Below are 13,707 nucleotides of genomic sequence, written 5' to 3'. Positions count from 1 at the left end.
CTGTTTTAGAATTTTCTGGAACTGTAGGAGGAGAAACCCAGTGAGTAGCCTGACCTTTAACCTCAGCAAGCCCTTCCCCAGCTTACATGTATGACACACACACACCCCTGTGCTCTCTAGCATTTTGCCCGACTCTTACAAGACCTTGGATGTGCTTAGCCACCTGCAGGCCTCATGTCCACCAGAACCCTACTTTCCTCAAGTCCATGGGCTAGTGGGCTTCACGGTAGAACCTTCCCTGGGGGTAGAGTCCTAGTGGGCCCAGGATCCTGCCCTCAGGCACGTCCTTACTGTAGTCGCCGAGCAGGAGGGGCTGGGAGGTGGAGAGCTGGGTGCTTACCTGGCGTATTGGGTAATCCAACATCACATGGACCCACTCTGAGTCAGAGTCCACTCAGAGATGTTCTCAGACTCACACCCGTTAGACAGGGAAGGAGACCTTAGCTGCCACTGGGGGGCGACAGGCTTGGTCTGGACACTATGAAGCCCTGTGCTCCTTTGTCCTGGGTCTCCAGTGGGGGGCAGATCAGCAGGACACCTTTACCCCCTACCTCTCTGTCCCTTCTGCTCCCACCCACCTCACCCTTTCCAGGACTCAGCCTGCAGATGGGCACCCTGTGCCTGAGCTGTGTTGGAGTCTACACTGCTGAGGTGCCGGGCTTCCAGGGGTGCAGTTCTGGAGAGCAGGAAAGACTGACCCAAGGGCTGGGACACCAGAGAGCAGGGTGACCCAGGCCCAGGCAGTCCAGAAGAGGGAGTGCCAGGAGGTGAGAGGAGGACATGGGGCCACCTGCCCACCAGCCTGGTGGGCAGAGTGAGCCATTGGGGAGGTACAGGCGGGGAGGGGGCATACACACCCCGACAGCAGAGCAAGGAGGCCTTTGAAGCTTGAAGTGCTGGGAAATAAAGGGATATTATTCACCCAGCAGGTGGTAAATAGTCCCAGCTAATGAGTATGTGGCACCTGACATTTTCCAAGGTACCTTCCAAAAAACCAGCTCACTTAATATTTATGACAGCCCTGGGAAGGAGACAGTATTATCCGCCTCGTGGTTCAGGTGAGAAAACAGAACCCCAGAAAGGTCTGATGCCGTACCCAAGGTCACACAGCTCAAACTTGGACTCCCCATCCCCCACCCTGGCCTTCCCCACACCCAGAGCTGCTCCTCCAGCCTCAACACCCAGAAGCGGTGCTGGCCTCAAATAGGAAGGGCCTCATTCCCGCACAGAGGTGGCGTTACCCCCCACACCCCGGGGCATCCCTCTCCAAGGCAGAAGCCAGTCCTAGCCGCCCACTGTTCGTCCGGGTGGACTAGAGAAACAAATCCAGAGACACTCATACATGTGTAAGAGAGAGCTTTATATCAAGGCGCAATGACAGGCTAGACCACACCCCTCCGCAAGTTGACAAGAGATTATGTAACTACCACACCCACCTAGCACCGTATTGTTGTGGTTGGAGGTTACCGAGTGGACTCTGACTCAGAGTGGGTCCATGTGATGTTGGATTACCCAATACACCAAGTAAGCACACACTTATTGTGCTTACCTGCGAATCTGTAGCGAACCATTTCACATTTTTTTTCCAGCACATCAAAGATTCTGCTTCTCAATCAGCTAGCCTCTGCCTCTCTCCCAACCCCACAGCACCTTCTGCCAGAATGAAGCCTCTTTTCAAATGTGAGGTCCCTGGCAGGGATGGAGTGCCCCGTATGTAAAGTAAGCCCATGATTACCTACCTAGTTGGGCAGCCTTTCCCTGAGCCCATGCAACAGAGGGGAACTGCCCCATGGTGTTTTCTTAGTGGTAACTGTGGCAAAGGCAGGCCACCAGCTGCCTCCTGCAGCCCCTCCTAAACTCAAACTCCCTGCCATCCATCTAGCTGATGTCGACACAGCGACCCTTTAGGACAGGGTAGAACAGCCCTGGTGGGTTTCATAGACCATAACAATCATTTTTCTCCCCTTAGAGCGAATGGTGGTTTCGAACTGCTGACCTTGTGGTTAACAACCCAACGTATAAGCACTACGCCCCCAGAGCTCCTTGCAGAGCCTCTGGGTGGGTTCAAATTGCCAACCTTTTGACTAGCAGCCAAGCGTTTCCCCACTGCACCCGCAGAGTTCCTTAGATGTGTGCTACACCCTTGGGAGGAGGAGGAGAGGGTGGGTATGAAGGAGGAGGATAGGAACAGATGGAGAGGAAGGAGGCCCTGGTAGAGGCTCTTACTGAATCCGGCCTGTGTGTCAGGGACGGGCAGGCAGGGGGAGTGCCAGGCTACATTCACGATGGATGGGTTGTATTGGTTTCCCGAGGCCTTGGGCATTCCACCTGGGAGCAGGGTATCCCCTAGGCCTCGGACACCCGGCTGCTGCCCACCCCCACCCCACCCCCTGCTCAGCCCCCTGTTTAGCCCCACATCCTGAGCCTGCCTCATCCATGCTCCAGAGGCCAGCTCCCCAACCATCCGTCGCCTCACCTGCTCCCCAACCAGGTAGCGAGTTTGCCAAGAAGGAGTTGTGGGTAACATCTCTGTTATGGTCCGGTTGCCATGGCAATAAATTGTCACTAATTAGTAGTGTGGTTACCATGGCAATTTTCTAGTAATTACAGGTTACAAATGGTGCAAGGCTTCAACCCAACCCAATTAGTTAATTAGAAAGATTTAGAAATTTGTCCAAAAGGGAAGTAACCTGCTTTGTAAAAAATGAAGGGAATGTGTCACAGCTTGGGGGCCAGAGGCAGAGAGGAAATTGGAGGATGCTGGAGTGGCAAAGAAGGATGGAGTTGTGTGGCAGTGGGTCCCTGAGCCCCACTTGGAATTTCCGGGGGTTCGGGAAGATGGAGGGCCCTTGGCCAAGGCCCGCTCCTGAGCTGGTGTCTGGAGGGACTACCCAGGCGAGGACAGCTGCCAGCCGACACATAGAGGCTCCTTTAAGGGGCAGTGACAGCACCCTCCCCTGGCCCAGCCCTGGCCTTGGCCACCAGAAAGGACTCTGATCCCCTCCGGGAGGGCCCTGGGGGCCAAAGGACCTGTGTGCATCAGCAGAGTCGCACTTTAGAGTCACGCTGGGGAAAGCGCTGTCCCCAGGAGGGGGGGAGGGATGTGAGTGCAGTCTTCACCACTGCAGGTCTGCAGGCTGACCGCCTGCCCGGCTACTGTTTAAGCCAATCAGGTTCTTCCAGACTGTTCTGATGAGCCGCTCCCACTACCACAGACAAACCTGTGCATAGTCTGCTTAGCACCCCCGGCAGCATTCCACAGGGGCGCCTTCCCCAAACCCTGTCCCCTCTTTGTTTCCCTCCAAGCCCCTAAGGTAGAGACTGGCAGGTCAGATGACCCCCCTACAAATGAGAACACAGGTTGATAACCAACCCAAAGCAAGCCGCCGCCATGGAGTCAATTCCAACCATTGCAAGTCCAAAGAGAGTTTGGGGGCTGTACACCTTCACGGCGGCAGACTGCCTTCCCTTTCTCCCACAGAGAAGCCCCTCGAAGGTTATGCTGAGCAGCCCCATGCCCAAAGCCCCGGGGCTCCTTAACCTCACTGCCATCCAGGCAGTTCTGACTCAGGGCAGCTCTGCATGGGATTTCTAGGACTGTGCATCCCTGCAGGAGCAGAGAGTCGTCTCTCTCCCACGGAGCAGTGCCCGGTAGGTTCCAACCACTGCCCTTATCGTTAGGAGCCCAGTGTGTTGTCCACAACGCCAACAAGCTCCTTCAAGCGCCTCCCTCGTCACTGCCAGGGAGTCAATGCTGACTTATGGCCACCCTGTAGGGCAGAGTAGACCTGCCCTGGGGCTGTCACTTTTTACTGGAGCAGAAAGCCTCGTCTTTCTCCAAAAGAGTGCCTGATGGTTTTGAACTGCTGCTGGGGTACCATAAGTTGACCAACAATGCACAGTCTGTAAGGAGCCACGCTGGGCCCGGTCCCCATGTCCTGGGCCTGGCCAGGCAGTTTCCGGCATTGGGGGGCTGGGGTGAGGGAAGATAGCTGGCTTTGGCGCAGATGAGTGCTCCGGGGGTGGGTATTTGAAACGCATGGGCTGGAGGCGGTCTGTTCAAGTAGCCTCCTGGTTGGACTTAGGGACACGGTTTGATCCAGAGACTCAGCCCCTTGGAGAACTGGCGGCATTTGGTTCTTCCCGTTTTAACTATGCCGCTGTTTTGCAGTTTCTGTTCTGAACACTGCAGAAGCAATTCTCGTTTCAACCCACCACACAGGACAGACGTGCAAAGGCCAGCCGGAGGTGGCCGGTGTTCACAGCCCAGGGGTGGATGCTCGTTTTTCTCTATACTTACACAAGTTCACATAAACAGGTATAGTCGGAAAGAGTAGGCATTTTTCTATTGGTTTTTCCCCTAAGAAGCATAGGATTCTGTAATACTATGACTTGGTGTATTGTTGGGTTTTTTGTTTTTCACTCAATGGTGTATCTTGGGCACTCCTCCCAGTCAATACATATGGATCGGTGCAGTCTTTTTAGTAGCTGCAGAATCCTAAGCGGGTGTACCCTAACTTGCTGACTATGGGCATGTGGGGTGTGCCCAATTACTGACCCATCAGACCAAGCCAAGGAAGCGAACATCCCTGTACCACATCAGGCTTACCTGCCCACTGATCTTTGAAACAGGACTACACCCCACCCTTGGTCTCGACCAGCATGGGTGCGACTGAGGGATCCCTGGTGGCATAGTGGGTTCAGTGTTGGGCTGCTAACTGCAAAGTGAGCTGTTCGAACCCACCAGCCACTTTGTGGGAGAGAGATGAGGCTTGCTGCTCCTAGAAAGAGTTATAATCTCAGGGTCATTCTACTCTTTCTAGAAGGGTCACTGTGAGTCAGAATTGACTCGCTAGTAGTGAGTTTTGGGTTGGCTGTCTGGCTGGGGGAGGGCACAGGAGGGATGTCAGGGAATCTGTGATGTGAACAACGTGGTGGCGGGTCACTGTAATCCAGCCACGTGGCTCAGAAGAAGCCCTTGGTGGGGTAGTGAGCAGTGCACTGAGCTGCTACCCCCAAGGTTTACAGTTTGAAGCCACGAGCCGCTCCACTGGGGAAAAATGAGGCTGTCTACTCTCTCGGAGACCCACAGGGCTATGAGTCCAGTCGACTCGATAGCAGTGAGTTTGGATTTGTTGTTTCTTTAGAAAGGGATGGAAGGCGTCTGTGTGGTGCCCCGGAGCCTTCCCTTGGGCACAGAATTGGGAGTGCATTGGGCACACACCCCTGTGCCGCTGCCCTTCACCTGCCTCATCCAGTGTTCACACTGGCTCCAGGCAGGGGCAGCGGTGGAACGGTCAGATCTCCCCAGGCTCTTTGGAAAGGGGCCTGAAGTCATTTCCCCCGGCCTCAGGGGCCGGGCCCATCCCGCGTTCCATCCTGGCTCTGCTTCTCCCTCACGGTGGGTCCCTGTCCTCTCCCAGGTGGCCGGGGAGTCAGCGTGGGCCCCATCCTCAGCAGCAGCGCCTCTGACATCTTCTGTGACAACGAGAACGGGCCCAACTTCCTCTTCCACAATCGGGGTGACGGCACCTTTGTGGATGCTGCGGCCAGTGCTGGTGAGTGACCACACCTGCCGCCCTGGCCCCGGCCCAACCCAGTAGGACCAATCACTGTCCCGTTCCACATCCCCCCAAGCCTCTAGCCAGGTGAGGGTGAGGGTGTTTACTGTGGGGGAGGGAAGGTCTGCAGGTCCTGACCATTATCGCTTCCCAACACCAAGAACCAGCTGGTGCCCCACCCTGCCGAGTCCTGTCCACTGTGTCTTCCCGTCAGTTTCCCCCGCACTGCTTGCCCGCAACTCAGCCCCTCCCGTATTTATTGGAAACATTCTGCTCAATCCAATCACCATCTATTGAGTCCTTGCTAAGTGTGTGTGAAGCTGGAATGAAGCCAAAACACCAACACACACACACACACACACACACACACACACACAACACTGACATTCTAGAAGGGGAACCAGCCAGCTAAACAAACAGCCACAGTGGAAAGTAGGATAAAACCCATATAGAAAGGTACCCATCTCCCAACCCGGCCGGCCTCCCTCCCATCCTCTCTGCATGCTCATCCTTTGTCTGTCCCAGGGCCTTTGCACCTGCCATTCCCACTACCTGCCCTATCTGCAGAACATGTTTACCCTTCAGCACTCAGCCTGACTGTCACCATTATGTTGCTTAATTGTGCCACTGGGCTGTGCTTCCTCGGCCTCTGGCGTGGTGTGCAGTAATTGGCTCAGTGGGCTCCGGGAACTGGGTGACAGTATCCAACTATTCACCCAGCCACTCTCCAACCACTTCTCCCTACCCACTTCCTTTCCAGTCGAGCGAGAGGTTTGATTTCACCTTCTCCTTGGGGTCAATGAGGGGGGCTCTGGGCTCCGACAGAAGAGGTGCGTGGGGAGCTGGACACATAGATGAGCTCCCCAAAAGCTCCTGGTGGCAGGTAGCCTCGAATCCCTAAGCACATGCCAGCCCGTTCTCTCTGACATGGGAACGCTCGCTGCCCCAATCGGAAACCCTGGGCCCAGGACCCCAAGCTCCGTGCCAGCCCGTTCCCACCCCAATTCTCTTCCCCACATCTGGCAAAATTAAAGTTGCAGGCAGCTCCCCTGGCCTGTTCCCCTCCCCAGCACAATACTCTAGCAGCCGGTTTTTCTTGTTGCCAAGAAATCAGAGCAGGGGTGGGGGGTGGAAACCTAGAGGATTTGATAAGGTGTTAGAGAGATGGGAACAGAGGTGAGCGAGCACGTTGGAGCGGGAGAAGGTACTAGGCGGGAGGAGAGAGGAGAGGTGCGAGGCCCGTAATTGCAAGTCAGAATGATTGCAGGGGTTTAACAAGACATGTCAAGAGGGCATTCATCACCCCAACAGATGCTGCTGTGAAAGGCAGCCTGGCACCGATTGTTCCCGCGAAAAGGAACCGGCTCCTTGTCAAGGTGCTTCATAGATAGGAGAGGAATGGGCCCCCATGCACAGGGCCACCGGCACTCTGGCTGGGGAGGCTCGTCCACAGTGGATGGAGGCGCAATCCCGGGGCTCGGAGACTGCTCCGCTGCCTGGCAGACCCTCTCGGTCAAGCTAGGCTGCCCTGCCTCTCCTCCACCAGGCCCGCTCGGTCTGGTCCGTCTTATGCGCCCCAGCCCCGCCTTCACCTGGCCTCTACCTTCAAGGGACCCACATTTGCAGCTGGTGAGAGCTGTGGTTCCCCACCCCAATGTATTGTCCTGTCCCTCGCCAGGTCCGAGGGTCTGACGACCTCTTACAGTCAGCGAGGAGGGAGCAAGGTCAGGGCTGAGTTCGCATCCCTCTGCTCAGTGCCTGCAGGGGCAGTGAGGGGTACAGATGGTGCCAGGCTGTCATTCCAGGCAGAGCCACCCCACACCCTGCCAGTAGGATCAGCTCAGTCCTAGGGACACTGGCAGAGGCTGGGCGTGGCATCAGTGCCCTGCATCAGTCACACTCGCCTCCTTCAGGGCCTCCCTGGACCCCTCGCTGCCGGTCACTCCTCCATGACCACACCGTTCCTCCACCACAGTCACCAGCATCCCCAGTTAGCTCCTTTCTGTCCCACGATTTGTGCCTAGTCCTTATTCAGCTAGTATTTAGTACGGCCTGCAAGGTGGCAGCAGGCTGTGACCCAGAAACCCAGGCAGCTCGAGTGGACAGAAAGGCCAGCCCCGGCCCCTGGGGCACAGGGCTGGGGGGAGAGCCAGGTCCCAGACAGGGCCAGCCGAGTTGCAGGAGGGAGAGAGGCTCTGAGGGAAAGAACAGATGGCTCTAGGGTGGGAGGGGGCTGTGTGAGGTGGGAGAGGCTCCCTGGGGAGATGGCGCTTGCTCACAGAGCAGGAGGATAACTGGGAGGCAGGTACCCAGGGGCTGGTGGAGCACTCCAGGTGGGAGGGACCCGCTGGAGCACCGAAAAGAGCTTGGTGCACTGGAGGAGTGAAAAGGATGCCAGGTAAGATGAGTGGGCAAGGGTGCCCTCAGACAGGGCTCCTGACCCCCGGGTAGGAATCCAAACTTGTCCCAAGATCACTGGGATGCCACTGAATAACCAAAAGACTGACACCACCCGCCCCCCTTTGGAGCACCTTGCTCCTAACTGCAAGGTCAGCAGTTCAAAACCACCAGTCGCTCTGAGGGAGAAAGATGAGACTTTCTACTCCCCTGAAGAGTTACAGTCTCTGAAACCCACTGGGACCATTGTACCTGACCTACAGACAGGGTTGATGGGAGTCAGCATTGACTCTGTGGCAATGAGGTGGGGGGGTTTTGGAGGACGGGTGAAGGAGTCCTGATGGCCTTGTGGGTAAGGTATGGGACTGCTAATTGCATGGTTAGCAGTTCAACACCACCTGCCCCGCTGTAGGAGAAAGGCAAAGCAGTCTGCTCCTGCGCAGGCTTTGCAGCCTCAGAAACCGATGGAGAGACACCCTCAATCGAAATCGACTCGATGGCAGTGGCTTTGGGTTCATTTGGTTTGTGTTTCTCAGAGGGACGGCTCAGTGGCTGAAAGGAACTTCAATCCTACATTTTCACCAGTCTTACCGGCCTCCTCTCCATCGCCAGCATGGGGATTCCAACATACAGCCGCCCTGCAGGATAACATTGAACTGCCCCTTGGGTTTTACCGGCTGTGAGTCTTTATGGGAGCAAACAGCCTCATCTTTCTCCCTCAGAGCAACCGGTGGAATCAAACTGCTGACCTAGTGGTCCACAGCCCAACCAGTAACCAACCACACTAACAATGCCCATGCGAACCCCAAATGGATCAAAATCTGAGGGCCTACAGGGCACACACATCTGGAGACCAAGTCTCTGGTCCCCTTTACAACTGGGTGGCCCATTCCCACTTCCACCCTGGGGAGAACTTCTGAGAGCACAACCCCAGGCACTAGGAGCAGGGACCTTAGGGGAGTGCCCGCCATCCCTGCTCTTCCTGGAGCTCCAGCAAGGCGAGGGCCAAGAGGCGAGCAGGGGGTGGTGCCCTGAGGGATCCTGCCTGCCATTCCCTCTGCAGGAGTGGACGACCCCCACCAGCATGGGCGAGGTGTCGCCCTGGCCGACTTCAACCGAGACGGCAAGGTGGACATCGTCTACGGCAACTGGAACGGCCCCCACCGCCTCTACCTGCAGATGAGCGCCCACGGGAAGGTCCGCTTCCGGGTAAGACGGCACGGGCCCTCCTGCTCTCCATGCCAGCCCTCTGCTCTCCCCGCACCTCCCTCCAGAATGAGAAGGCGCTAAGCCTCTCCAGAGCCCCGGGGGCAGGTGGGGGATCCGAGACAAGGAGGTAGCAGGCTTCCAAGAGGGTCTGCTGTAGACGCTAGAGTGCCTAGAGCAAGCTGAGAGAGCAGCAGAGGGGAACCTCTCCCAAGGTGGGCAGGGGCATGCTGAGCAAGGCAGGGTCTGCAAGGTCTGTCCTTCCTCTGGTCAAGGGGGGGCAGGGGAGTCAAGCCGTCCTTCCTGGGGGCTCTGTAGCCCTGACCTGAACTTACCAAAGTGAGGGTCAGGCCCAGGGTGCGGTGGTAGGAGTGCAGGGGAGGATGAAGCCACAGAGCCACCTGAGGTCACATGGTCCACAAGGGCTTTTGACCTCTGTGCCCCCACCACCCACCACTCCGTCTCTGCCACCCCCATGTGATGCCAGGGAATCCCCCAGCAGGGCTGCTTGGTGGCAGTAATGAGGTGCCACCAGCATGAGCTGAAGTTTTGGCTCTCACATTGAGGCTGACTCCTGGGAGTCAAGTTGTTCCCGGAAGAACCTAGATTTTTCCCAAAGCCCCAAAGGTGTGAGCAAGTCCAGTCTGTGCTCTTGTGTCCACAGAGAGGCCACTGCTGAGAGCTCCCTCTGCACATGCTCAGCTCTGGAGTGGCGGGACAGTGGATCCTGGGTTTGAATGATTTCATCTTCATTCACCCCCCCCCACCACCTTTTTAGTTGGGATGTAATGCCTATATCGTATCCTATTTCAGTCGCGTCAAGCAGAAATGTACAATTGCTACCACAGCCAGTTTCCAAACATTCGATTTCTTCCTCATCGTCTCCCACTTACCCACCACCACCACTCTTACCCCCGTCCCACCCCCACAACCCTTATGCTACTTCCTGCCCCTATAGGTTCATCAATCCTGAGTGTCATAGAGGGAAACACGGAAAGCATACAGCACAGCTTCAGGAGGGCGACCTCCAAGGATAGAGCACCTCTGAGATACACTCTAACATGAACAACAAACCAAAAATACACACGTTTTAGAAACCAGACCAGGTCCAGCCTGGGGGATCAGTTGGGGAATCTACTGACAAAGTTTTAGCTGTTCAAGTCAGATTTATGCCTTTGACCTTCAATACGCCCCTCTCCCAAGCACTCTGTTTAATGACCACTTTCCTCCCCTCTCTCAATTTTAGATAGGGGGAGTTCAGAGGCTTATTTCCTTCATAGTTCCACTAATGGATCTTGGGCATTCACTGTCATCCATTGCTTCTGCACATCAGCCTCACAAGTCAGCCTCTGATCGTGACCCCTCCTTTGATACCGGGTTGTATGATTTACAGTCCTTCAGTGACTGGTGGTGGTGTGCTTCCTCCATGCAATCGACATCTCTCTTAGATGGCTGCTTGTGTGGAGACGAGCCTTTAAGAGCCCAGACGCTATTCTATGCAAGAGCCGAGCACCATCTAAATTCTGCACCACACCTTGCTATATAGCACCTGTATCTTCTGTGGTCCCTTCCTGGGGGTGAGTGTCGGGCCATGATGTTGCCGCTAGGATTCAGTGTGAGCCCCAAACCCATTCCTGGATCGATCCTTTTGTTTCGTTTTAATTTGCTGTAACTTAGGAGTTAATACATATGTCATACCATTCTACAGTTCAATCGCATCAAACAGAATTGTACAATTGCTACCATAATCAGTCTCCAAAGTTTTCCACCCTGGACCCTTGGACGTCATCTCCCTCTTATCTTATCCCTGTGCTTTTCCACCAGGGGCATTTTTGACCACACACACACACACCCCACCCTCACCAGGGGACATTTGACCATGTCCAGAGACATGACTGGTCGTCACACTGGGACCGGGGTTCCATTGTCATCTAGTAATTCAAGACCAGAGATGCCGCTAAACATCCTACAAAGCACAGGGTAGTCCCCCTGCCACGGGGACATCAAAAACCAAACCAAACTCATGGCCATCGAGTCGATTCCAACTTCTAGTCACCTTCTAGGTCAGGGTTGAGCTGCCTCTGTGGGCTTCCAAGGCAATGGTAGCTCTTTACGGGAGTAGAAAGTCTTGTCTCTCTCCTGAAGAGTGGCTGATGGTCTCAAACCGCAGGCCTTGCAGGTAACAACCCCGAGTGTAACCAGCTATGCCAATGGGGGTCCTTCCACACTGGCCGAGCCCACCCACAACGCCAGGAGGGCCAAGGCTGAGGGACCCTGTTAACTTTCTGGAACTCCTTCCCAGAGCCCATAGGGCACCTATCATAATCATGAACACCCCATCTATCAGGGCCCCCCCCCCGTGTGCAAGGACTATGCTAATGCCATCCATACACTACCTTGGAAGCCCCGGCGTCCAGTGGGGTGACCCCAGGGGGCTCTGGAGATTGTCATTTTTATAAGATCGATAGGATCATAATGACTTAGAGATCCGGAGGTCTCCTGGTTCCCCAAGCTCTTCAGGCCCTGCTCAGCCAGGTCAATGGAGCAGTTTCTTAATCAACCTCGTTACTGTGCCCATAAGACAGTGCCAGTTCCTGCAGCAGGAGGCCCTGGTGGCCGGGCCAAGCGGAGGAGCAGGGAGGCAGGCCCAGAGACACTGACCCACCCCTCCTCAGCCCCTCCTCCACGAGGGCTGGGCATTCAGATGGGCTCCCAGCGTCTTGAAGGGACAACCCAGCTGTAAGGGGTATTCTCAGGCCCAACACAGCTCCTCCGGACCATTGACAAGTCTACCCAAAGCCCTGCCAGCACTGTGGGGTCCCCGCTGGGGTATTCAGTATCCCATAGGCAGGTCTATTTAATACTGCACCCTCTTAAAAGAAAAAGAAAACGTGAAGGAGCCCTTGAAAATCACACCATCAGCTAACAGAGGCAGCAAAAGCCACAGCTAAGGGCTGCCAGGGCCACTTCCTAGACAGTCAGTCTGCTCAGGTTGGAGCGGAGCTCAGTTTAGGTCTCCTCGGTGCCAGGAGTTTACCTTCCTCCCCCCCATGCAGTCCTCAAGGCCTATTATTATCCTCCTGGGACTGCCAGGGAAAGTGGTATTCAAAGGGCTGAGATCACACAGCCAGCCGCCTGGCCAGTCAGCCAACCAGAAGGAGCCAAGGTTTGCATGCACCTGGCCCCCAGCTGACACCCAGCTCTCACCACCTCACTCATTAGCCAAGATGAGGGCAGGCCCTCCCTCCTTCCCGGGACTCAGTTCCCTCACCTGTAAAATGGGAAAGCTAATGTCTGCCCGAAAGCCCCATGATCAGTGGGTTCATGCTGGATTGCTAGCCAACAGCACGGTCTGGGGTTCCTACCCACCAGCTGCCCCGGGAGAGAACGATGGGGCTGTCTGCTCCCGTAAAGAGTGACAGTCTCAGAAACGGTTGTTCTGCCCCGTCCTGCAGGGTTGCTGTGAATTAGAATCGACTCACTGGTAGCGAGGCCGGGTTGATTTCATGTCCGCCCTAACTCACGGGGCTGACGGGAGGGTTACGTGATCAGGGTCGGCAAGGACCAAGAGCTTGCTGGTGTGACCTGCAGTCGTGAGGTGTGCCTCTGCCCTCCGACAAACAGCCCGGGGTACGTGTGCTCCTGCACCCCGCCACGCAGGCCCCATGCCAGGGAGAGGAGAGAGGAGGTGTTGGGTGGGCGCTATGTCTTCTCGATGAGCACCCTCCTCCCCTGTTCCCAGTAGAAGGGACTCTCGCCCACTCCACTCCTCTGGGTCCACCCGCTGACCGGCTACCCTGTCTTCCGCCAGGACATCGCCTCACCCAAGTTCTCCATGCCCTCTCCGGTGCGCACAGTCATCGCCGCCGACTTCGACAACGACCAGGAGCTAGAGGTCTTCTTCAACAACATCGCCTACCGCAGTTCGTCCGCCAACCGCCTCTTCCGGTAGCCGCGCAGCCCGGGCGCGGCCGGCTAATGTTGGCAGCTGGGGGAGGTCAGGGAGGAAGGCTTAGGAATCCGAAGGGCAGGGTCTTGGGGCCAGGAGAGCCGTGTCCAGGTGGAAGGAGGGAAAGGAGGAGAGGGAGTAGGGGAGCAAAGGGGGAGAGGTCCCTCCAGGGTGGAGCAGAGACTGAGCCAGAGGCTGTAGGAGGACAGAGGGCGGGTCCTGGACAAGGAGCTGGCCTGCCTCGGTGGCAGGGAAACGTGGCCCTAAGCATGCCAAAAGGCGAGCTCTTTGGGATAGGAATCCACACCACCGAACACGGGGTCGCAGGGCCCGATCTGCTGGGGCAAACCCAAGCGAAGCAGCGGCCGGCAGGCTTGTTCACTGAAGCAACTTCTCGGAGCTTTTCAACTGCTCAGAACAGCCCTGCACCAAATAACATCTGCTCGCGCAACGTCAGTGATCCCAGAAGGCGCTGCATGGAACGGAGCTCAGAAATCCCACGGGCAGCCTCCCGCACACAGCTCGGGAATCCCATGCCTCCAGTGTACAAAGTGATGGTGCAGCCAGGAGTCTAACTATACCGTCTACATATCA

At 56.2% G+C, this 13,707-nt stretch overlaps 1 protein-coding gene across 1 annotated transcript in view; it reads left to right on the top strand.

Moving 5' to 3' along the window:
* Nucleotides 1-13,707, top strand: part of CRTAC1 (cartilage acidic protein 1) — a 164,258-nt gene that overhangs the window by 128,090 nt on the left and 22,461 nt on the right. Inside the window, exons 6-8 of the mRNA XM_075534506.1 lie at nt 5,424-5,558; nt 9,022-9,167; nt 12,976-13,112. Of these exons, the coding sequence (XP_075390621.1) occupies nt 5,424-5,558; nt 9,022-9,167; nt 12,976-13,112 (418 nt within the window). The remainder of the gene's footprint in view (nt 1-5,423; nt 5,559-9,021; nt 9,168-12,975; nt 13,113-13,707) is intronic.

Source organism: Tenrec ecaudatus, chromosome 16 (assembly GCF_050624435.1).
Source record: "Tenrec ecaudatus isolate mTenEca1 chromosome 16, mTenEca1.hap1, whole genome shotgun sequence".
Taxonomy (NCBI): Eukaryota; Metazoa; Chordata; class Mammalia; order Afrosoricida; family Tenrecidae; genus Tenrec; species Tenrec ecaudatus.
Note: the sequence above shows the minus strand (reverse complement) of the source record. Positions and strands in the feature narration are given on the sequence as shown.